This window comes from Leucopleurus acutus, assembly GCF_964270905.1.
Source record: "Leucopleurus acutus genome assembly, chromosome: 9".
Taxonomy (NCBI): domain Eukaryota; kingdom Metazoa; phylum Chordata; class Mammalia; order Artiodactyla; family Delphinidae; genus Leucopleurus; species Leucopleurus acutus.
Window position 1 is genome coordinate 5542425 of NC_139144.1, and position 25584 is coordinate 5568008.

At 49.2% G+C, this 25584-nt stretch overlaps 1 protein-coding gene across 1 annotated transcript in view; it reads left to right on the top strand.

The window, feature by feature from the left end:
- Positions 1–25085, top strand: part of IKZF1 (IKAROS family zinc finger 1) — a gene marked incomplete at its 3' end in the record, with an annotated part of 88601 nt that extends 63516 nt beyond the window's left edge. Inside the window, exons 5-9 of the mRNA XM_082845852.1 lie at positions 4196–4456; positions 10059–10226; positions 14355–14480; positions 17265–17399; positions 24376–25085. Of these exons, the coding sequence (XP_082701978.1) occupies positions 4196–4456; positions 10059–10226; positions 14355–14480; positions 17265–17399; positions 24376–25085 (1400 nt within the window). The remainder of the gene's footprint in view (positions 1–4195; positions 4457–10058; positions 10227–14354; positions 14481–17264; positions 17400–24375) is intronic.
- Between the last annotated feature and the right edge of the window lie 499 nt (positions 25086–25584).

Below are 25584 nucleotides of genomic sequence, written 5' to 3' on the forward strand. Positions count from 1 at the left end.
CCTCTGGCGCCTTGCCTGGGAGCCTGGCAGCGAGAGCCCCGGCTATTGCCCTCTGCCCTCGGGCTGCTCCGAGGCCTCCCAGGGCGGGTGCCCCCCGTGGAGGGACCTCCGATCCCCACTTTGCCGCTCTTTCTGCTTCCCCTCGTTCAGGAGCTCAGGGTGGGTGGCGGCATCTCTGATCTCAGCCGGAGGCTTGTGTCTCTGAGCTGAGCATGTCCAGGCCCCGCGATGTCCCCTAGGAATGGGCTTCAGTGTCCCCCGACTTCCTTCCTTCTGACCCTCTCCGGGCTGCACTCCCCCATTTAAAGGAGGCGTCCGGCCTGGCTGGCTCAGGGGACTCTAGATGTCAATAACAGAGGCCCCCAAGACCGCAGCCTCTGCTGTCCTTTGCTCAGGGCTCGTCACAAATCAAGCTCCTCATGACCTAAAAGCCCTGAAGCCATTTTCCCATTTCCCGAGGTGGTGAAGCGACACCCCTGTCCCAGCTTGTGTTTCTAAAATGTGTATTCTACCTTGAGTGATGGATGTCTGTTAGACTTTGACCTTTGAGATCAGGTCTGTGTTTGCCATGTTTTAAGACAGTTCCGTGGCCTGATTTCCATCATCTACGAAAATAAGACGCATGTCGCCTGCATTCGCCTCCCGATCAGACGAGAGGCCCTGTTTTCATAGACGCAGGGGTGGGGGGCATCTCTGCCCCTCTTCCGTGCAACCAGCACCCAGCCTGCATTTGTCCACGAAGAGATGGGAACCTTCCCCCAACCCCGAGAGAAAATGCACACGTGCTTGAACCTGCTGAGCCCTCGCTGACGTGTTGCCCTCTGGTTCTCACCCCCACTCCCAGCCCCCTCAGGCCCCCTTTCTCCCCTCTTACTTGCCACAGATCTTTCCTGTCACAGTCTGGCCTCAAATTCACCCCCAGAGCTCTAGCACGCGTCCGGCTCTGCATCCCCGGCATCTGGCCTCCGGGACTCCGCGCATCTCCCATTTGCTTACCTGGAGCGCTCTGTCCGGTTCCCATTATTTACGCTGCCTTGACCTTGCCACTGTGATGCAGGGACCCCCAGTCTGGGGGTCTGCCTACCTTTTTTCCGAAAACCAGAACATCACAGGATACTGGATTTTCTTCTTCGAGTTTGGTCTCTTCTGGCACCAAACACATCTACCTAAAGTCGTACGAGGAGACCCACAGTGATCGGAGGGTAATTTAAAATAAGCTCTCTTCAGCCTCTGGTTTTCGGCTCTGTGAACAGGGTCCTCAGAGAAGCTGCCACATGGCAGCTGGCCCGCCTTCACGAACTGCTGTCGGATGAGTGACTGGCGTCAAGGCTTCTGGCTTGAGGGCGTCTGCGATATTTAAGGTGACATCTGTCCCTCAATTTTCACTCCCGCTGTCCTCATCCCGTTCACTCCTGACGCGCTTTACCTGCTCTGCCAGCAGGCTGCCCGCGGGACTGGGACGTGTGTCCTGATGGCAGAAACCTCAGGTCACCCGAAGCTCCCCTGTTGCTCACCAGGAAGGGCCCACACTTTGTCATCGACACAAGCCACAGGGCCACCAGACGGTCACACAAACACCTGTCTTCTTAATGCAGAACAGGTGGGAGTTTGGGACAAGTGTTAATAAGTCCTATACTGAGGTGTGTTTTGGAGAAAGCAAGAGTCGGTCCCATTGAGCTGGTTGCTTCTAAACTTACGACCTGGAGCTGAGTGCAGGAAGATGCTTCTTCATCTGCCTGGTTCCCCTCCTCCGTCCACAGGGTCCTTGGCCTGCACCCTAGGTCCCACCTCCAGGCACTGGAGAACCTGCCACACCTACAGTCATTTGCCCCGCTGTGCTCTGAACTGACCCCATCTCATTTTCAAAAGCCATGAGACAGATGATTAAAAATAACCCCGGTGAAGGAGTGCAGAGGGCTTTGAGCATTCCGGAGCAGAACCCAGTGGGCAAGGAGGCCCTAGTGAGTTAGCTTTGAGAACGTGATTCCAGAGGGCTCAGGGGTGAAGCTCCTGCACACGCTGGCACGGCTACCCTCCTTACCTGTCTCGTCTCCTGAGCTCGCCATGTCGGAGGGCTTGGTTCCCTGTCTCCGGAGGCTGGGAGAGGTCAGCAGGAGGCCGCTGAGATGCAGGATGCTCCCAAGTCCCTGCTCTTCGGGATCTAGTAGGGGGGCTCACCTGGACACCCCCACTTACTGAGTCCTCGGGACAGTCTTCTGTGATGCCAGGATGTGATGGGAAGAGATATCCCCTCACTTCTGGGGTCTCCAAGTCCACAGTGGGGGTGTGGCCCGTGTCCCAGCTCATTCGTTCCATTTGCTTATTTGTCTGCAAGTCTTCTCTCCAAAGATCTGATGGGCAACCTGGGCCGTGTGGCGGTTAGGAGCGTGGGCCCTGGGGCCAGGCTGCCTGCAGTATCTCCCAGCTGTGTGACCTCAGGCAAGTTGCTCGACTTCTCTGTGCCTGGGCGTCTTCAACTGTAAAATAGGATAACAGCACCTCACTTATAGGGCCGTTGTGAGGGTTACCCATTACAGGGCAGTTAAAGTGCCTGGCACGCGGTCCGTGCCGTGAACATTCCTGGGGAGCCCCCTCAAGGGGACGGCTCTATGGGAACGTGCTTTCATTTGCCAGGCCAGTCACTGGCCTAAGTTCACTTTACATCCCTTTACCCACTAAATCCTCTCAAAGCCCCTGCTGGGCTAGTGTGGGTGGTTCCCGTTTTTACAGATGAAGATTGCCCAAGATCTCAGAGCTTATAAAGAGTGGAGCCGAGATTCCAAACCAGGACTTTTGATTTCAGAGTCTGGGCTCTGGGCTTCCAAATCACGAGAAATGTGTTGAGTCAAACAAACTTGGAGCGTTACTAGCACAGTTGTTCTCAGACTCGAGCGTACGTGGGAATCCCTTGGAGGCTCATGTGAAGAACGCCCAGGGCAGGGCCCACCCCCCAGACTTTCTAGTTCAGCGGGTTAGGGTGGACCCAAGAGTCTGCTCTTCCAACAAGTTCTCAGGAGATGCCAGTACTGCTGGTCCAGGGACCACACTTGGAGAACCACTGATTTACAGTGTTGATCAAAGATTTTGTAGCCGTGGTTACTGTCGATCTCATTGATTACTTTACTGGGCAGAATTTACCTACTTCCTCTTATTCATCTCTAGAGACTGTGATGAACGTGAGGCCTTTCAGTGTAACTGCAGTTTCTCCCGGTCGTTACAATATTGGATTCAGCCATCCATCATCAGTTGGTGTTTCAGAAGAATGCAAACCAAATGACTATTTTCTTTACCGAGAAAAATCCATGAATGACAGAAGTAATGACTTTAAATGCAGAGTAGACAGTGGTTATTGTACTATTACCAGGAGCCCTTCACCCCCATGCACACACGAGTCTTACTTTCTGAAAAGCTAGTGCAGATCTGTTACGTTCACCATCATGCTGGTCAACCCTTCAGCAACTGGAAGAAACCTGAGAAATCGTGGCACTCCTTTAGGACGCAGGTTTTATTTTCATCATGGAATAAGAAGGATTTAGAGTGATCACGTGCCAAAGAAACAAACAAACAGAACTCTTTCAGGAATCTTTGGTCAGAAATCTGAGCGCGTGTTTGCTGAGTTTTGTCTCCATGTTTGTTCATACATGAATGAAGGAAAGGTAGTTTATGCTCTTCCTTATGCTTAAGGGAACTTTTTCAGGCTAGATAAGGGCTTCTTAGGGGGTTTTGCCAAACAAGGTCCCACACCGGGCGGGGGGGCGGGGGGCTACGTGATCAATACTCACCTTCTGGCGTGAGGGGTCTTCTGGCTCCCAGGGTGTTGGACTTGGCCTCAGGTCCCTCCAGAGGGGCCCAGGCTGTCACAGTGGACCCAGTGACCTTACCCTGCATACCGGTCCCCCCACACACACCCAGTCTAAAGCGAGAATTTATAAATTCCATGCATTTCCTCCGTCTGCCCTTCGGACCTACAGAGAGGGCAGACGAGGGTCCCAAACCCGTGATGCTTGTTGCCATATATCCCAGTCCCCTGTGGGCCAGTGGGTCCAGAGCCCGGGCCACTGTCCCCTGGTGTCAGCTGCCAGGAACCTGTGTTTAGAAGGTGTCGCTCCCTCCAGGTTGTCTCTGCTGCTGTGCTGTTCTGTTCTGTTTTTGCGATGACACTGAACGGCCCCCTGTGTTGTATTGTCTCTTTCAGCTGGTAATGTTAAAGTAGAGACTCAGAGTGATGAAGAGAATGGGCGTGCCTGTGAAGTGAATGGGGAAGAGTGTGCGGAGGACTTACGGATGCTCGATGCCTCCGGAGAGGAAATGAATGGCCCCCACGGTGTCCAAGGCAGCAGAGCTTTGTCGGGAGCTGGGGGCATCCGGCTTCCTAACGGCAAACTAAAGTGTGATGTCTGTGGGATAATTTGCATCGGTCCCAATGTGCTCACGGTGCACAAAAGAAGCCACACTGGTAAGGCCTGGCGTGGTTCCTCCTTTGGCGGCCTGGAGGGGCCCACGGGGTGTTGCAGAGGACAAGGCCCTTCCCGGCTGAGTGTCCTGAGCGAGGCGCAGCCTCCCTATTCGGGAGCAACATTCAGAAAAGGAGCTCTGAATATGCACCAATTCGATCCTATATATTAAAGCCATAAACAAAAAGGAAAAGGTAACCGGCGTGCAAGTTCTGACAAGGGCCTGAAAGCACATTCTCTAAATATTGGCGGTGGGGCTGTCAGGTGGTTCACCCTTCAAAAAACAAGACAAAGCAAGATAAGAGGAGATTGATACACTGAAATCTACTCCTCCAATTTTCCACTAAGAAACCCGTGAGTCAAATGTGCATGTTGGGGGTATCCAAACTGACAAGGCTTGATTTTTAGAAACATTCGTTGAATGATTGACTAGCAGCAAAATTTAGTCTTTCAGAAAGAGTTCTGTTTTCAGATGGCTTATCCTCCAGCAGGTGACACTCCCACCAAGATGCTTTGGTTGCCACTAGTTTCTATCTCAAATTGGTAAAGAATTTAATACCCAAACCCCTGTCCTAGTGGACGGGGCAGTGGAGGCTTTGGCAGTAGAGAACAGTATTCTGTGTCCAGAAATGTAGGGATGCAGACAATCTTGTGTCTGACGGCTGCACCCAGGCTCCTGACATGTTCTCACATTGAGGGCCGGAGGAATAGGGTTTCCGTTCTGCACCGTCCACATCCCCCAGGCTGCACGGTCCTGGTGGGTGACCAGTCACGGGTGTCCCCACCAGGACTGTCACCACAGGTGGCACTAGACAGTCTTCAAAATAAAATGTTAACAGGTAACATCTTACCTAAGCTACATGCATAAGGTGTCTTTTGAATTAAACAGAAACTTTACTCTTCTGCCTGAAAGGTGGAAACAACACAATAAATGTGCCAACTCCAGTAGTCACTGAAAGTTTGGACATAAAACATACCGTGAGCCGTTGCTGTCCCGGTGGGTGGCATCTTAGGTCATCATAAAGCCAGCATCTGCCCCAGTTCTCCACAAGAGGAGAAAAACCGATAAAAGCAGGCTGAAGAAGCAGGGTGGGTTTTGTCAGCTAGCTCAGGGAAGTAAGGAAGAGCATCACAGCTTCATGCGATTCTCCCCAGGGGCCAAACGCTTATCTGATTATCAAAACTGAAGCAGGAACTCAGAAAATTCCTGGAGCAAAACAGCTGGGTTGTCAGGAAATGCGGACCTTTGTGGAGTTGTCATTTTTGTATTTGAATCAGGCAGTTCCCAAAATAATTTCTGTTTGTCATACAACTGGAAAACCGTAAAGTATGTTTATTTTCAGTAAACATTCGTTTTCGGTAAAAACTTAACTTCTACAGTTTAGCAGACTTTGCTTTTCCTAATGTGCCTCTTAATCCTCCAATTATCCGGTGGAATGTCCACGCCACATCCAGCCCCAAGGGAAGCTCGCAGGAGAGTAGACAGGCTCCCCGCTTTGTAACGAGGTGGAAATTAACGTGAAGGTAGGTTACGTGATGATAGACCCTTCACAGGATACACCGGGACCCATATCAATTCATTCCTGATGGAGAAATAGACCTCGCACATGAATTACTTTCCTGCTAATTCATGTAAAACCTGACTATACAGTGAAAGTTCAATAAATATTTGATAACTGAATGAAATGCTGGCATCCTAAATGGCCAAAATATAATGACTGCCTGCCCTGATAAAAAGAATAATTGCATTTAATGAATAAACCCGCCAAGCATAGACATGCAGAGTAGACCGGCTGTTTGCTGCCCACTTCTGCCCACGAATAGTGGCCACGGGCCAAGTAGGTGCCAACACGCAGAGTCTTTCACTTACAGAACAAGTTCATTCCAGAAAGAGGGACATAGAGACCATCAGTTTTATGGTTCCTGCTTTGACTTTTATTTAAAAAAAAAAAAAAAAAGAAACAAGGAACTCCTGATTTGTTTTCATAATGCTTTTCCACTTTGCATAAATATAGTCATAGGTCAATATAGAAATAGTTTGGCCAAACTAGGTTTGAATAAATAGACATGCTACAAGGTTTCCACTTTCCTGGAATCGGAGTGGAATGTATCAGAAAGACATGCTTTGCTAATCACCGACCCCGTCCTGAATTCTCTAACACGTCAAGTCCCCATAAATCACTGGGGTGTCCTTTGAAAATGCAGACTCTGGTCCAGACCCAGAGGACACTGGGAGCATCTGTAGGTGGTGGGACATGAAGTTGCCAGTGGACCGGAAACAGTGCCATTTCAGGGGGCCCTTCATCGGGGAGCCTGGGCTCCACCTAATGTCCCCCCGGAAGCCAGGACTTGCACCTGCCGTCACCGAGTCGGATGGGCGCACTGGGGTTTCCTTCTGGAGGACTGCAGCTGTCCGGGGCAATCTCCCACGTCACCGCCTCCGAGCGGGGCCAGGGCTGCCCTTGTGTGAGTCGTCCATTGATGACACCGTTTCACTTCCCCAGTTTTGCTGTTCAGTTTCATTTTTTTAAACTCAAGCGTCGTAGTAACACTTTCCCGCCAACCTCTGAGGGCTCACGGGGGAGTCAGAGGGAGGGTAGTGGGAGAGGAACGTGCAGTAATCTGATTCTAAATGATGGGATTTTTAACAGGAAGCATCAGGAAAAGTGTCTGAATTATGGTTATTCTGTCCGGCCCTGTGCCCACTCTGTTCCCGTCTATAAGGCGGAAAGGCAGAGTCTCCATGCTCTATAAACACGGCCTCGCACTGGGTGCTCTTCCAAGGCACAGCTGCAATAAGCCCAAGCGAAGCCTTGCAGTTCAGTGTATTTTTTAATGCGCTTTCTTCAGATATAGGGTCAGAAATTTCATGATGTGGGCATCCGTGGAGACTTTCTTTTTTGCCCAATTAAGTTATGAAAAGGAGCGCAGACATTTCTTACAGGGAGTCTCTGAAATGGCAGATTATAGAGTTCCTGGGATTAAAAACTAAATTTTGAATTAATGATATGAAAGCCCTTGTCCCAATTAACTAAAAGGGAATACAGCCTTGGAGGAACTTGGTCTAACTTGGCTCCCATCAGCCGTATACGTGTGGGGGGCAAGCGATCACCAGTAGCAGTACCCAGGTATCGTGGGCCGTGTTGTGTCGTCTAGCTCCGGGGCCCTGATCCCTTTCCTGCTAACACCTCCAAAGGGAAACCACCTTGAGTTGAGCTCTGTGTTGTCAGTTCAGGGAATGCTGTCTTCCGGTCCCCGGGCCCTGTGATACATCTTCATGCCAGCACAGCAAATCAGGAACAAATAGATTTCCGGGAAAGCTTACCAGCGGGATTAAGACACCAGGCCCAGCAGGACACACGAGAGCCGATGACTCAAACTGGAAGACAGATTGCACTCTCCAAGGCACGGCCCCTGTCTTTCCTGCCTGCCCTGTTCTGCAGAAGGGACGCGTGGCTGGAAGGATCTGTCCTTTCTCACTCTGCTGACTGGCTGTCCCGCACAGACGCTGGCTGGACCGCAGGGTCCAAGCCGGTGTTCCCTCCAGCCCGCCCGAGCTCGGGGGGAGCCCAGCAAGCACCTCGTCAGCACAGAGGGGACGCTTCACAATGGGTGGGGTCACACTGAGGCACGCTGGTCACCAAGAGTGGCCCACATCCTTGTCACACGCATTTGCGTGGCATGAGACCACCCAGCTTTCCAGAACAGCCAGCCCGAGGGTCCCCCTGCCAGAGCGAGTGGGTGGAGGCTTTTCCCCTGCGAGGTCGCCCTGGACTCTTCTTCCTTCTTTTGTCTGCTTAGAGTTAAGCACGGCAGCCACACACATGTGTGTGTGTGTGTGTGTGTGTGTGTGTGTGTGTGTGTGAAGGCTCAGAAGTATTTCTAGTAGGTAATTAACAATCTCTATTGGACGCTCCTCGGGGCTGCCTATCAGCTATTTTAATCTCATCCAGTGTGGCCTCCTAACTCAGAGATTTAGGTAGTTAGTTACTTTTATAATCACCTTCCCACCTGCTGGACTTCCTCTGCTCAGCCAGGTCCAATCTAGATCTAGATTTGGGAGAATTCTGAATACATTCTGGTTCGTGTCAAGTTTCCAAATGGTCTGTGATTGAATATCATTGTAAATTAGTTTCAGTTTTTCCAGTAGCACATCGGTCCTGCCCACTTAAAATTAAGAATGATGGTAATCATGAAATTCAGAGGCCAATATAGACTTTTAAATTCAATCTGGTGTAGATTTTAAGAGTACCAGATATGCTTCTACTTAATCGCTTTTGCTAAGTGCTGTCTTGTTCACCAAAATCACGTAAGCCAATTGGGAAGATTGACTGTACATTTTAACACATTCTTCTTTCTGAAGAAAAAATTGTTAATAGGAAGTGCATTCTCATGGTATCTCAACACCAGATATTGTGGTCATACAGAGCTCTCCTTCTTAAAAAAAAAAAAAGGAAAAATAAAGCATTTGTTTTTAAAAGAGCTTTAATGCTTACTTAAACATGGCAAATGTATCCCTCTTTTAATTGAGAGTTAAATAAAAATGTTCACCGATTTTCGATTCTGAGACCTATGACTTACTCAATAGCATATTTCTTGAGCACAGATGCCTGTTTCATCCTTTGTTGGATTCAGAGTTTGGGGACATGAGCTGACACACAGCAGAGGGTCCAGTGTTTTTTTGTTGTTTTTGTTTTTGTCACCACTCCAGTAGTGCCACCCCTGAAAGAATTCCTAATGACAACTAAATTGCACCTCTTAGAATATTTGTACTGAAAATATAACTGTCTTCTATGAATATGGATAGAACAATACTAGCGTCAAGGTTGTAGGATTGTGAGGAAAGCAAAAAGCCAGAAACCTCAGTGCAGGTCAGATTTTGAGGCAGCATCACGGGGAGATTCGGGACTTTTCTCTGGACGGTGCAGACCTTCCCTCCAGTTTCTCAACTTCTCATTTTATTCAATCTTTCTCTCTCTCTCCCACCCTCACACTCTGTCTGTCTCTTTCCTGATTTGCCTGCATAGGGACAGACAGGTAATGGAGAAGAAATTGAAAGGGAAAATACAGGGAAAATGTAAATGAAAAGAAGTTATTATAACTGTTATAATGAAGTACCTTTCATTTAAATATAAGAATGTAACGCTGAAATGAACTTGTGATCCTGAAATGCATTTTTAATGAGTTTCCTTTTTATTTTGCTGCTTCAGTGGCATATTTTAAAGACCCTTTGAAAAAAGCCACATTAAAAGCCCCACCAAATGCCACAACACGCAAAATTGGATATTGGTTTATTCCAAAACTGCTGATGAGGAAGAGTGGCTCTTCATCACAAAATGTTGCCGCCGCTTTATTTAAATGAGTTTGAATTTGCATTGTGATGTGCCGTTCTGATTTAGGGGAAAAAAATTAGATTTTCAGATCAAATTGACCCAACCAGTGAAGCGTTAAGGAACTGGCAGGTTTAGTCTGAAAGCCTCACGTTCCATCAAACCTGCAGCCGGTGGAAGTCACCGGGCCCTCGGGAAACAACTTTCTCGCCACGTCCTCCCCTCGTCCCAGCGCTGGGTCCCGCTCTCACCGGCTCCCTTCTCGTCCCCGCAGGAGAGCGGCCCTTCCAGTGCAACCAGTGCGGGGCCTCCTTCACGCAGAAGGGCAACCTGCTCCGGCACATCAAGCTTCACTCGGGCGAGAAGCCCTTCAAGTGCCACCTCTGCAACTACGCATGTCGCCGGCGGGATGCCCTCACCGGCCACCTGAGGACGCACTCCGGTAGGTCCTCTGGGCGCAGGCGGGGCTTGGCTTGGGGACTGCCTGGCATCCTCTCAGGGATGCCCTGCTCCCGGGACACCGCGCCCCCGGGCATCGGCTGCACCTGACGGAGACAGCAGTGCCCTCCCCCACGTGCTCGGATGGGTGGGGAACCTTAACGTACACACGCGTGCGCACGCACACACACGCATGCACACGTCTCATCTTAGGTAGAGTATTTCAAAAGAGGCCTCCTCGTCCCCTTGTGTCAGGTAAGCGGGTTTCTCTTTTAAAGGACTTTGCCCGCTCGTACTTGTCTTGAGTGTGCTGCTAACGCCCCAAAGTTTCCAAATGCGTCTCTCAATGTTAACTGCTAAGCCACCCACGCGACTGTTTCATGCCGAGCATTTCGGGAGTCATCATGGGGCCAGTTTTTTTTGCAAAGGTGGTAGATAAGGTGATTCTGTCCTGATGGGTGTTGCCTGTTCCCTGAGGGTGCGCTCCCGACTGGGCCCAAGTGCAACGGTCACGCCAGAGGCCAGCCGAGGCCTCCGTGGGAGAGGCCGGTTTGGGGCTGTTACGAGATTTTAGTAAATGCGTCCTGAGTAGTCAGGGTCTCAGCAAGGTCATGGTAAGCGAGAATGTCCCACAATATTCGAAGCGCTCCAGCCTGAGAGCACAGATCCACCTCTGAGTAGACTGGATCTTCTGTCCCCGGAGAAGCTTCTTTGGTGTTTCATGATCCAGTGGCCCCGTAACCTTCCAGGTCAGAAGACAGGGTAGGGAATGTGTGCTGTGCCAGCACGCCACCCGCAGGGGTATTTGACATCACGCCCTTCCAGACCCGAGAGCAGGAGGTGATGGGCCCTCACCCCTGCCCTCAGGGAGCTCACTGATCAGACTGTCCAGACCTGCGGTGGGAGAGGAAGAGGCTGTAGCCCAGCTCCCCCCGACGCCCCCAGGACAGCAGCACAGGAGGCGGGGATGCGTGTCCTTGGGGAAGGTTGGCTTGCGCTCAGGCCCCGCTCCCCAGAGGTGATGGGTGTAGTTGATGCCAGGGTTGGGGCCGCTTCCTCGTCACACATTTACTGAGCACCCCGGGGAGGAGACGGCAGAGCCCCAGCGTGTGCCGGGTACCGTGGTGCGAGCATCCGAGGGGCAGCAGGAGCGCAGGGAGGGGACAGTCAGTCTCGGGCGGGAGGAGTCCATCCAGGAGGAGGCAGGGCTTGGGTCCAGCCACAGGGCGAGTTTCTAGGCTCACCTTCGGAAAAGTTCCCAGTGAGCGTGTGGTCCTGGAAAGGGAGGTGCTGGGCATTTACAAGTGTTGTGGGGAGGTGGTCCTCCTCTGGTGGGTGGTGCCTGCAGGGAGTCAGCACAAGGCCACAGGGACAGTGGGGGGCAGGTCCCGGCAGCTCTGCTTCTCAGATGCTCGGTCCGGCCATCGCCCCTCGTTCCGGCCTCCTTCCTGACCGTCAGCGTGGCGGAGGCTCCCAGATGCTCTTAGAACACTGGGATGGCGTGGGAGAGCTTCCCAGAATCTTCCGAGAAAGGAGCCACACGAAGCCGAGGAGTGGCTTCTCCACGAGGAGAGGTCGGCGGGGGTGCCTGTGGGGCTTGGGCCCTGCTGAGGGCTGGGGAGGACCTTGCTTCAGGGGACAGGAAGACAGGCGGCTCCCCCAAAGCGGGATGATGACGCCGCGACAGTGAGCATTCGCAGGTGCTTACACGTGTGGCTAATAAGGAGCACGTGTGTCATCCCCCCCGAGGTGGAGGTTTGCAGGGTCTCTGTAGGCTTCCGATGTGACAGTGACACCGTCTGTGTACAGAGCCTACTGGGGGGTCTAGGGCAGAGAAACTTCACAGGTGGCCTTCATGTGGAGTCAGGTTGACATCATCACAGCAGTAACACTGCATTAGAGTTGTAGGATGCACAATATCCCCTTTGGTAGAAAACACAAAGCGTCAGCCTTAGCTTGACACCAACCATACTGTCGTCATCCCTGGGTCACTCTGATTGGCAACAGAAATCTCTCCTGTGTATCAGTTCTATGGTGAAGTTAGAAATATCTCGTGCAGTATTTTAACTTATTCTGGCTCCATGCCTGCTTATTTCATTTGAGGGATGATGGTATCCCGCTCCAAGTGTGGCTGATTATATATAACAGTGGTAGACTTTGGACACTTTATTTCTATTAGGGATCCACTGATGAGCGAGTAGACAAAACTGTAGTGAGAAAACCATCATTGATCCAGGGCTGCTGGTGATTCTGCTGTCGGAAAGTGCCACAGACACACGACTCCTGCAAAAAAAAAAAAAAAGACAATGACTTAGGTTCTACAAGATGATTTCACTAGAATGAAGAGGGACTTCAACCTTTGTCTGCAAATTCAGATATGGTCACGTTCTAGTCCGTTGTGAAATGGCCACACCCCCATTCCACTAAAAACCACCATCAACCTGGTAGCTTTCCCTGGCAACAGGTGGTGGCCTGAGATTCCAGCTATAGGATTTGTCCCGTACTGATAAGAGGGGCTTGGGTAGTCTGGAAGGGTGAGGAAGGGTTCCCCTCCCTTCTTCTCTGCTTTCTTTGGAAATTGCAAGCTTGGCTAGAGACCTTCTTTCCTGCAGAACAGTGGACTACACTTCAAGATATACTTTCGTTCAGTTGCTTTCATGAACTTCTTATGTTCCAGAGTTAAAATCAATCATATACGCAGACAGAAATGGGTATTCAGACACCAGGCTGTGTGTATGGAAATTTGCTAAAGCTGTAGCTTTTCCAGGAAAAGACATTGAGTGGGTTATCTATATTCTATGAGTTTCTAAAGGCCATACTCAATAAAACGTGCGGTTTTAGCAACATTGTATACGTCAATGTTGTTTCTCTGATGTTAGGGCTACAACACTTTCTCCAGATAATAAAAGCTCCCTTTTCCCTCCAGTAAATGTTCCAGAAGTCAAATTTTGGTTTTCGTCTAGTCTTCTTAAACCATAGTTTCTGTTCACCTAAGGAAGAGATTTAACCGATACAAGATTTGGTTAAGCCGTTTCGCCAAACAGTCCTATTTGGATGGCATCGATTTTGACATAATACTCTCAAATATGTGAAATCTAACAACATGAGAAGGAACTAAAAGGTTCTGGCTTTAGGATGGAAATTTGTATTGTATAAATAATAGAAGATCCTTTATCCATTTTATCTCCTAAAATGCTATTAAAATCTTTACACTTAGGCATGATATGAACTTGTGCTAGTCTTCTTTTCCTAAAATACCACTCAATAAAATTCAGGAAGAACTAAACTCTGTATAGAAGTGCACTGCTCAATACAGTAGCCATGAGCCATATGTGGTGTATAAATTTTAATTAGTTAAACAAAATTCAAACTTCTGTGCTTAGTGGCGTGAGCCATACTTCGAATGCTCAGTGGACACACGTGGCTGGTGGCTGCCATATTGGACAGAACAGGTGGAGAACATTTCCTTCTTCATAGTAAATTCTGTGGGACAGGGCTGCTCTAGAAGCCATGCCATCCCTAAAGGTCTTTGGGGAGAAAACAGAGCTTTTCCAGGTTAGAACAAGAAAATACATTTTGGAAACAAAATGCTTATTTCATTAAAGTCTATTTATCCACTGTGGTGTCTTACAGACCTCAGGTATTTGTTTAGCACTAGTTTAGGAGTTGAATTCACTTTGGTTGCATCAGACCTGACGCCACTGTCACTCCAGACCTGGCCCACGGTGTGGCCATGGACAAGAGGCCAACTTTGGAGCTGAGTCTGTATCTTATCCAGCCAGCTCAGGCCTTCCTCACATCTCTGCCCTGTTGTCGGGCATCCCTGTTATAACACTGCAGTGGTTTGTTTCTTCCAGTTAAAGTTCAGACTTTGTGATTTAAGTAGAAGAGAATTTGTTAGGCAGTGAACAAGTCAAAATGATAAAAAGGTAACAGGAATTCTTGGTACAATCAGGAAACCCCTGGGCATTCACATCTTTAAATTCAGTCAACTCGACGGAGCCCATAATGCTTTTAGCTCTTAAGAGCAGAGATTTTTTGCCTTTTTGGTAAAAAGTGTATTGCATGCCTTCCCATGACACGTACGGCCGCTATTTAATCGGGGTCTTGAACTCCATTGTGTCTCCTGCAGTTGGTAAGCCTCACAAATGTGGATATTGTGGCCGAAGCTATAAACAGCGAAGCTCTTTAGAGGAACACAAAGAGCGCTGCCACAACTACTTGCAAAGCATGGGCCTTCCAGGCACACTGTACCCAGGTAAGCGCCGAGGGCACAGGCTGCCTGGCCTTGGCTCCCCCTCCCTCCCCAGCTGGGGGGAAGGAGGGCCCCCTGCCTGCTGGGATGCAGCTGGACCAGAGCACAGGCCCGGGAGCCACCACGGCTGGGATGGAGGGATGTTTTTGGCCGCTGAACTCTCACTAGGAGTGCCCTGTGCTTCCCAGCTTTCCAAGACCTCCTCTTACCAGGGAGCACGTGACCTTGAAACCCCTTCCTCTCGAAGTCTAGGGAAGCTTCTAAGATTGTAGTGACCCTTGAAAGTCTGGGTTTTTTTCTTTTCTTTCTGGTTTTTGGTGTTTTGTTTTTTTTTTGTTTTTTTGGTTTTTTAACCTGGAGTATCAATTGCTTCTTTGTGCTTAGTCATCAAAATAAGATGTGAAATCTGGTTTTAAAAATGATTTTTTAATGAAGTGGATCAAATAAGAGCTTTCAGGCCATGTTTTCATTCATCAGTGTTGGCACCTGCCTGGTACATGGGATGATTGGAAGACCCTGACTGTCTGTAGTCTTGCAGCTGTCACAGGTTTCAAGGGAAGCTAGCTTCTTTCCTCATGTGCTCTGATGCTTCGCTGTGTATTGCATCTCGAGATAACATTTGGCTCTGATCTGAGATAACGTAAAGTGAAAGATGTAAACAGAGAGAGTGTAGATCCATTTAGTCCTAAGATGCAGATTGATTCCCTCTGGTGATCAGATGGTTTGGGATTCTTCATGATGGCTTTCTGTCCTATACTCAGATAAGACGGCTTCTCCTGTGGAGTTAGTGCTGGTTGCGGGTCCATAAAAGCCAGTGGAATTTGTGCAAGGCTACACCGGGTCTCGGGCAGGGAGCAGGTGGGGGTCTTGCTGTGCTGGGCTGGTTGACCTGTGCCCTCTGTGCATTTCTCATGACCCATCCCTCCCGGGCCCCCCAGGACCAGCCCCCATGAGCACTCAGATGGGCCCTTAAGCGGGCTCACACCTCACCATCCCCTTAGGTTGGAGCCATTCTTTGGGCTTAGGTATAGACAGAGCCTAGCTTATGAGATGTAGCGAAGATTTAATTTTTCTGAATATGATTTTATTTAGGAAAAGGCTTTTTGGTCATCTGTCATAATTTCCTAATGTCTTTGTGGAAAACATGAGGTTCCCTTGAGCCTTAGGTGCACAGATTGTGTTACAAGCTTAGAGAGAAATGAATCAAATGGCAGAAGAGTCAGTGGTCTGGGAGCCCTGGGCTCGTGGCCCCTCACTGTGCTGTCTCTGAGGGTCTCAGGAGGCCCCATGGCCTGGCAGAAAGGAAACCCAGCTCGAGGTGCTGTAGGCGCCCTGGACAGGCCACAGGCCCGGGCTTTGCAGAGAAGGATGGATACACCGGGAAGCATATCAGCTTGATAGATCAAAAATACTACCAGTGCAATTGAATTCTACGGATTTTATGGGTACCCCTCATATAAATCAGGGTGTGGGCTGTTACGTTTGTCCATTTAATAAGAAACCCACATTTCCAAGGCTAAAAAATTAAATTTACCAGCGATAATAACCAATTTGAAATATATTTTTTCAAAGAGGCGTTCATCGTGAAGCAATGAAGACATAAAATGCTTAGAAATAATCTTAGCAGGTCATGTGCAGTCCATGATGAAGAAAGCTAGCAAACAATACTGGGGCCAGAAAACATGGAGGAGTCACAGGGAGAGAGGCCTGGACACTGCACGTGTGTCCTCTGGGATCACAGCATGGTTTTAGCATGAAATTGGTTTGTCAATCTTACTGGAATGTTATAAAGTGTATCTGGAAAAGCAAATGAGGGAAATGGCATTTTTTTTAAAAGAAGAGTAATGTCTAATGCTGTATTCAAACGTAGCTGTCATCTGGACCTCTTTGAAGAATGGACAAACAAATCCATAATAGAAATGAGTAAAACTTCCAGAGACCCTGTGATCAATCAGCCCGTCCCATCTGAAGAAGGAAGAAGCACAGAGCAGTGGGATTTCAGTGGACTTTTCAGAATCGGTGTGGGAAGAATTGATTAGCCATTTGGAAGATAATCAGTTTGCATTCTTAGCTTCTTACAGCTTAGGAGAAATTGCAGGGGGATGAAAGAGCGATATTTCCAAAACTCCAACCATAAAAACTAGAACACGGGTGGTTATGCAGGATACAAAGCTGTGTCTTCAATTATGGAAAGAAAGGGATGACATAGAAAAGCACAGGTTGGCTAGAAACACTTCCTAGATCAACATTCACCTCCACAATTTCTAGATTTCTTACGGTGCATGTTTTTTTGATTTTCCGGTTTGCTGTGTTTGGGGTCCAGGAGCTCTGAGTTCATTCCCATGTTGCCAGGATTGGCTGCAGCATCTCTGTGGCCAGGTTTCTCCTGCACCTCTGTTCACTGTGGCAGAGTCCGAGCCTTGGATCATTTCTAGCTGAGAGTTCTTTGACTCTCAGGAGGGCTGCTGTCAGGGATTGACTGAATTAGTGGATTGGGGTGTATTTGAAAAGTTAAGAGGACTTGTCAAAGGGACACAATTACTTAATCACAGTCCGGCTTCTAGGGACAGTGGTGGTGCTTATTCCCTGGTCTTGGGGGATAAGGCAGGTGTCATTAGCAGGTGGCTCTGGTCAGCCTCCATCTGGCTGGCAGGGTTGCTAGGAAGATTAGAAATAATCTCCGTGAAGATCCTGGCTCTTGAAGGCGCTTAACACATGTCATATTTAACACTGATGATGAGACTGAATCCTTTCTAAACTGGTCTTTCTAACTGTCTTTGACTTTAGTCATTAAAGAAGAAACTAATCACAGTGAAATGGCAGAAGACCTGTGCAAGATGGGATCGGAGCGCTCGCTCGTGCTGGACAGACTAGCAAGTAACGTCGCCAAACGTAAGAGCTCTATGCCTCAGAAATTTGTTGGTAAGAGTTAAACGTTTCCTGTCTCTTAAAAGAACAACCACGCGGGTGCTTTAGATGGTGATTAGTTGAGGGTAGAAGAAAGGAAAACATGTCTCATTTTTTAAAAAGCAAACATTGGCAAGCTTAACATTTCTCAAATATCTCGGAATGGTTTTCCAATAGGCTTCTTAAAAATAACAGACCTTCTCCCAGGAGTTGTCCTTAGAGGTGGTTCTGCAGCTTCTGGGGCACTCGGTGAGACCTGCCTGTGGGCGCTCTGTGTCCTTTGGGGGTGGCCTGTCAGTGAGCACAGGGCAGCGGGGGCATGGCCTGGAGAGCAGCCTCTCTGAGCCTCAGGTGCTCATTTTTCAGAAGAAGCTCATAATACTTCCCACGTGGGCTACTTTGAAGGCTAAAAGGGCAGAATTGCAGGGCAACTGGCCTGTGAGGTGCCCAACAAGGAGATACCTCTGACTCTACCTGTGCCAGGTGCTTTCAGGGTGGGGCAGCCCTTCTTCTAGGAGGTTATTGCCAATGTAGCCATCATCCAGCCCAGACCCTGGGAGTTCAAGAAGGATGACACCTGGGCAGGAGGGAGGGGCGAAGGGCTCTGGGCTGGGGACCCAGCCTGAGGGTGTGAGTTCACAGCCACACTGTCACCTTCGCAAAATTAGTCAAACTCTCCAGCCTTGGTTCCACTCTTTATGTATATCACAGGGTTTTATGAACCTAGATTAGCACCAAGGAAGTGACAACATTTAGAAGGCCTGAGTGTAAAGATAATATCATGAAGATAATGTAGAAGGAGGAACATAGAGGAGAGGGTCACGTCCAGGGAAGAGGACCGGGGTGGGGAGGGTCATGTCCAGGGAAGAGGATTGGGGGGGAGGGTCATGTCCAGGGAGGAGGACCAGGGGGGAGGGTCATGTCCAGGGAGGAGGACCAGGGGGGAGGGTCATGTCCAAGGAGGAGGACCAGGGGGAGGGTCACGTCCAGGGAGGACTACCGGGGGGAGGGTCACGTCCAGGGAGGACTACCAGGGGGGAGGGTCACGTCCAGGGAGGACGACCAGGGGGGAGGGTCACGTCCAGGGAAGAGGATCAGTAAAAGCTTGTGAAGCTGACAGTGACCTGTCACTGGGAGGGAGGAAGAGGATTTCAACACATGTTTGACAGTGGAAGAATGGAGGAGGGTTCTAGGCAGATGGATACAAATACAGAGAAATGATGATGCCGTTTGGGAGCTGGAGCAGGACGTGTGGACACGTCTGACAAGCAGGGCGCCTCCCAGGGTGACCCACGGATCCTCAGGGGAGCCATAATAGTAAAGCCCGAGTCAGCTCTGGCCACAGGTGAATGGCCTTGGAATGCCAAGGTGAGAAAGGTAGCCTCAATGCAGTAGGCAGAAGAAAGCATTGGCATGTTTTTGATTGGAGCCACATCTTGGAAAATAGAGAGCTCAAGTGCCAAAGACTGACTGGAAATGCGAAGACGGTGGGGCTGTGGTGGAGGGAGGGAGGTATGGGGGCCATGCCGGGACTGGGGGACGGAAATTATGAGTCATGGGGACCCATGTGCCATTGACAGGTTCTGGGAAAAGATAGAGTCTGGGTCTGATCTGCTCATTTTCAAGGGCTTTCTGAGTGATGCCCTGTGGGAGCCTGGGAAACGTGTGTTGGGAGAGGGCATGGGTCCAGCACGGGGTTAGTGGTCAGTGAGGCCTGGGGCAGCTGCTTTCCTGCAGGAGGTGGGCAGGACCAACAGGAGGCCAAGTTCTTGGGCTCCATCCTGTCTCTGACACTTAAAACAGGCTTCATTTTGATTGGAGGCTGGGTGTTGGGAGGAGTGGGGGGAGGAAGGATTCAGTTAAAAAACACTTTTGCAAACCACCGGCTGGAGACGCGGTCTGGGGAGTCGCCCACACAAACCTGAGCCTTTAGACTGTTGGGCAGGGGGAGGCCTCCTGTTTCCTGAGCAGAGTGGGAGTGACGTGACGTGGAGGACCAAGTGCTGCGGGTGGGATTTCAGGTAGCACCGGGTGGAGGTGAGCCTGGGGCCCCTCAGCTCCTCCCTGGAGGCCTTGTGTGGAGGGGGCTTGGGGGCCGGTGACCAGGAGAGATGGAGCAGCACGTGTGCCCGAGGACTGTTGACAGTCACGGGCCCTGGGGAGCTGGGTACCACTTCCTCCTTCAGGTGAGGAAAGTGAGGGATACCAAGGGCTTTATAAATGGGCATTTCAGCCCCTGCAGCTTATGGAGACTTCAAATAACTATCTATGAAACCCCGCAGTAGGCACCGCGGGTGAGACCACAATTTAGGTGTTGTATTGAGATTTAGATGCTATTTATAAATAAATAAATAAATAAACAAACAAACAAAACCAGAACCCGTCTGTCTGATCAAGCAAAGCTAAGGTAAAAAGGAGTCACTGGGGAGAGGTGGACAGCACAGGAGAAGTGTCAGGGTCCCGGGGGGAACGACAGTAGACAGTCGGACAAGGATGGCAGAGTGGAGATTGGAAAAAAGGGCTCAGAACTGGCTGTGTGTTCTGTTAGGTGTTTGCCCAAGAGTTTGGTGACTGGCAGTTTATTTCTAGAATAATGCCTTTTCTTGCCCCCAGATGACTACCTTACCCTCATGTCAACTTGATGGGGTTTTCATCAACCACTCCCAACCTGTGGTTTCTCCATCTCTAAAATTAAAAAGGAGATGGACCTCTAACCTCTAGAAGTGGTCTATCTTGTATACAAATTCAGAAAGAGTGTGTAGGAATGCAGCTGTTACCGTACAAGCTGGCAGGGTATTGGTGGGATTGAAAGAGCTCCGAGTTTGAACTCAAGAGAGGCTCAGACCCAGCCCTTCTACTACTATTTCTATTTATTTAGAGTGATCTCTTAATTGATTGGACTTTACATGCCACTCTTTCAAGAAGCTTCTGTAGGTGTTCTGTTTTCATAATTGCTTTGTGTTTGAGGAGGTCTGCCTGCTGCCTTTCTACCTGAAGAGCATTCTGACAAGTATGTGATGTTGTTCACTCTTTTTTTTCCCCTGGGAACTTTTTAGATCTTACCATCATGACTGAAGGCAAGATTTTCATTTTCTCTCTGAATGCCTGAAGAGTTTTTTCTTTAACCTAAAAGTTAAATACCCTAACTGGGATGTGTCTTGGTGTTTTTGCATTCTGAATAAAAATTCCCTGACATTTTAATCTGGGGATTCCCTTCTTTTCTCTTTTATTTCTTGGAAATTCTCTTTTTTATAAATATATATTTTGTTTCATCTGCTGTGATCTCTATTCAGAGATACCAGATGTCCTTATGTTGGAGAGTTTGTCTTCCATATCTGTTAGCATTTCTCTAAGTTTATTTTTTTGGCTTTTTCACATTTATTCACTGTTATTATCTTGTGTTTTTCCTCTATGTTAGTAATTCCATTTTTAGGAGTTTATGTTCTATTACTTGATGTTTCTAATCCATGTGTTAATTCTGTAATAATACTGTTTGGACCTCATTTTGTTTCCTGAGATCGAAAATCTCTGTTTTCATCTTATTCTGTTGTTTTAGCCTGCCATGTTTCAGTATCTTTTTTAATTGAATCCGTATCACAAAGCAATTATGAAACATTACTTCTCTTCCTTGAATTAAGCTTTTCCCTAGGATGGGCTTAGTGGTCTGTGTTTCACTTCCTTTCTTCCCTTGTCTTGCTAGAAAATATCTTCACAGCAACCATGACCTTTTCTTTTCATCTTGCTTATTCAGCTTGGGCTGATAGAGTTTGATTGACATGTCTACATTCTTCCTATTGTATCTGAGTTTTTTTTTTCCTGTGAGAGCTATTGACTTTTCTCAATACTGAAAGAATGCCAAGGATGGGGTTGGGAGAGTTCAGGTGAGGCGAAGTGCAGCCTTTGTTAAAAGAGTTCCTCTCCACCCTCTGTCCCTCGTTCTGAGACCTGGTTAAATGCCCTAAACCAGTTATCACTGTACTGTACCTGGTTGGGGAGTATTTCCCACAGGGGCCTGCTCTGGTCCTTTGGGCTATTTCCTCCCAGTGTACAGCATTGAGGACTTAACTCCTGTCTCGCATCCAGAGAACCAGTCTCACTGCTCACTTGGCCAGGGTCACCTGGTCTCATTAGCAGAGGTTTTAACTGCTTTTTGATCATAAGTGGAAAAAGACACCTATTTGAATTGATTCTCTATGGCTATGAGGATATTAGGGAAAATGCTGAAGATTTTGTTGATTCATACTTAAGGTTTTTGTAAGTGAGATCAACAGCCAAGCTTTGCCATGTATCTCATGCCAGAATTTTCTTTCCTTGGTCCTTGATTTTTTATAAACATGTATTTCATTAGACTATGTACCTTTCTTTAGCATATTGCCAAAGTGAATGTTGTGGGATTTTCTCATTTTGTGGAATATTAGGGGAAGAGAAATTCTGTGGGTGGTTTTAATATGCCACGTGAGTCTGAAATCTATGTTGTTGTTGTTTATTTCCTACCTCCTTTTGTTGTAGATTCCCAGTTTTAAAAACAACAGATTTCAGTGGTTGCTTAGGAAACCACAGAACCATGACTTTGGGAGAAACAGGATGATTAGGTGGGAAAGCACTATTTTTGGTGGAGCTGTAAGCACTTTTATATGTAGCAGAATTGTCTGTGAAGTCCACTCCCCTCCCTTCCCTGCTGGGGTTTGGTGGAGGGACAGACTGAGATACCAGCCAGAAGGGACTCCTTCTCCTCTGAGGTTAATGTAACCAGACACTTGGCACCTCGACACAAAAACAGGAAAAAAAACCCACGTGGTTTCTGTAATGCTACTCAATTACTTCTAACCTTAAATGGGGAGAAACACCACTTCTGTGATCCCTGCCACCCAACTTACGTAGAAATTCCATTCTGTTGCAGTTCTGCAGAGGGTGTGGCAGTCCACTGACAAGTTTCTTTGTGTCATCCAAGGGTCACATTGTACTGTTGTGTCACTCCTGACCACCAGCAGATTTGAATGAATGAGAGCCAGGCCGCTGTATGATACACATCCCTAACAAAGCAAGAAGTGGGACCTAATGATGCTTTCTCGTATGATGGAGCATACTCCTGGACAGTTATCAAAGGTTACGGACATTTTTGAGGGTTATTAATAAGTCTACGAACTGTGGAGCAATTTTTCATTTCGTTGCTAAGAACTAGCTGCAGACCGTGCTGTCAGGTTTCAGTGTGGGAGATGTGGGGGTCCTTGCTGTCACCAGCCACTCCAGCCACCATCAGCTGTAACCTGGACCCTTAGGCAACCGGAAGGCATTCCTCACCTTTGCCTCCCGCCAGTGACCGAGAAGGGTGCTTCCTTCCTTTGGCCTTTCTGTCTTCCTTCAGACACAGTCTCTGCAGGGTTTACCCAGCCTACTGATGCGCCCAGGGCTCTGGCCACCTTCACCCATCCCTTCAAGGCTCCAGTCTCCCTCTCCTCTCCGTCCTCTTGCTTCTCCTGTGTGGGACACACTTCACGGTCTGCAGCCAGCTCTTAGCAACAGAAGGATAAACTGCTCCATACTTCCTAGACTTATTATTAATCCTTAAAAAAATCTGTGACCATTGATAAGTGGCAGGAATATGCCTCATCATACTAGAAAGCTTCATTAGGTCCCCATAGCAAACCTTCCTTTCCTTTCATGCAACTTCTCAGACAGGGATGCACTGCATGTTATCATGTGTTAATGTCTGTCTCCCCTGTGGGCTGCTGAGAATGGGGACCACTGTTACTTGTTCGCCATTCCGTCCCTCCTGTCTGCTTCAGGGTGGACGCTTGGTGGAGATTTGGTGCGAGAAGGAAAGAAGCAGAGCGAGGGGTGAAACGTAAACAATTCAGACCTGCCTGTGGATGGCCTCTCGTCCTGTGACTTATTAACTAACCACCGCTGAAAGTCCAGTGAATCAATAGCCCTGACCATGAGGACAGACAGTTCATTAATGAATTTGCTAATGAAGCCATGGTTTCCTACTGAGCTTAGAACCAGTATATCGGGAAGGTGTATCTTCAAGTATATTCATTTTATTTCATTGTGAAAATTTATACTCGAAAGTTAATTACAAGAAGTCAAATCTTTTCTCAAATTTCCCCTTTCCAGGGGAAGCGAGCTCGCCGCCTTCTACAAACCGTGATATTAGACCTTAAGTTTCTTGAGGCTAAGCTTGCTGACAAGTCCTTGACAACAATTCTCGGGCATCGTTCATGTTCAGTAATTGTTTGAAAGGACAAGTAAACGTAACCCCTGGAGCCTCCTTGCTTAGCTCCCGGCTCTCCACCACGTGACTCTGCAGCACAGGCTCAGTGCTGCTAAGGGCTGGGAGGCGAGAGTGGAATTGGAGGCCAGGCAGGATGTGGAGGCCGGCGCGTCCGATGATGCTTTTCACTCTCACGCAAGTCAGAGCCAGCTTTGTGCTACTGACAAGACTGATACCATTTCACTATAAAGAATATACAGTTTTCGTATTTTTGATTAAGCCTTATTCTAGCGTATTAAAGATGGGAATTTAAAACATACGAGATAATGTTATTTTAAATAAGTACGTCGCACATTGTTGTAATCATATAATTATGTTTTAATTAAATAAATTTGATAAATTAAGCAGCCATTGTAAATTTCTTACAACAGTATATTGAAAATACATCATTTAAATATTAATGTTAAATATAAAAATGTTTATAACATCTGGAGTAAAAGACACAAGTATTGGTTTCATCCGTTTGACTATATGCTGTTTAAATTGGCACACCATCCTTATTTCCCCGATTCATTTATTGATCTGTCCAGACAAATTGGTTTAAACGCCGACCCCGGGCAGAGCCCCGTGCCAGGTGCCCGGCAGGCAGAGATGTGTCAGCTCTCCCCCGTGTTGGAGGTGCTCCCGAGGTCGGTGCCCCGCAGGTGTAGTTGTCAGCTCTTGCCGCTGGGTGCAGAGGTAACCTGGGCCTCTCTGACTGTCCCCCGCTTCCCACAGGGGACAAGTGCCTGTCGGACCTGCCCTACGACGGCAGCGCCAGCTACGAGAAGGAGAACGAGATGATGCAGACGCACGTGATGGACCAGGCCATCAACAACGCCATCAGCTACCTGGGGGCTGAGTCCCTGCGCCCCCTGGTGCAGACGCCCCCGGGCAGCTCCGACGTGGTCCCGGTGCTCAGCCCCATGTACCACCTCCACAAGCCCCACGCCGAGGGCCCCGCGCGCTCCAACCACTCGGCCCAGGACGGCGCCGTGGAGAACCTGCTGCTGCTCTCCAAGGCCAAGTCCGCGTCCTCCGAGCGCGAGGCGTCGCCGAGCAACAGCTGCCAGGACTCCACGGACACCGAGAGCAACACGGAGGAGCAGCGGGGCGGCCTCATCTACCTGACCAACCACTTCACCCCTCACGCGCGCAACGGCCTGTCCATCAAGGAGGAGCACGCGGCCTACGACGTGCTGCGCGCCGCCTCTGAGGGCCCCGCGGACGCGCTGCGCGTGATCGGCACGAGCGGGGAGCCCCTCAAGGTGTACAGGTGCGAACACTGTCGCGTGCTCTTCCTGGACCACGTCATGTACACCATCCACATGGGCTGCCACGGCTTCCGAGATCCCTTCGAGTGCAACATGTGCGGCTACCACAGCCAGGACCGCTACGAGTTCTCGTCCCACATCACGCGGGGGGAGCACCGCTTCCACATGAGCTAAAGCACCCCCCGACCCCCACCCGCGGACCGCGCCCCGCCCCCAGGAAGAGCATCCAGGACCCGCGCCAGCCCCTGCGCGGGCAGCCGGGATGGACCGCCTGCTGTGCTTTGACCTCTAGGTCGTGTTTCGTTTTGTTCTGAGTTGGTTTGCTTTTGAAAACAAGAAGTTTTTCTTGTTAGATGCAGGGTTCCATTTGGAGCCCCCGAAATGCTCTCTTACTAGATGATTCTGTAGACCGCTGGCTGAAATCCCCTCCCCTGTTGCTCCCTAGAAATTGCTGTCCTCCAAATGATGGGTCATGTTCGGAGAGAATTTTATACAAACAGGCGGAAGCCCGGGAAGGAATGAGCCGGTTCCGTGCTAAGCACAGGATTCACGCCCCAGATGGGGTTTCCGAGGTCCCAGGAGCCGTGTGCGCAGCCCCTGAGCTGCGGTCGTGAGCCGACCCTGGGGGTGAGTGCTCCTACAGCAGGGCCGGAAGCTGCGTGTGCATCCGGGG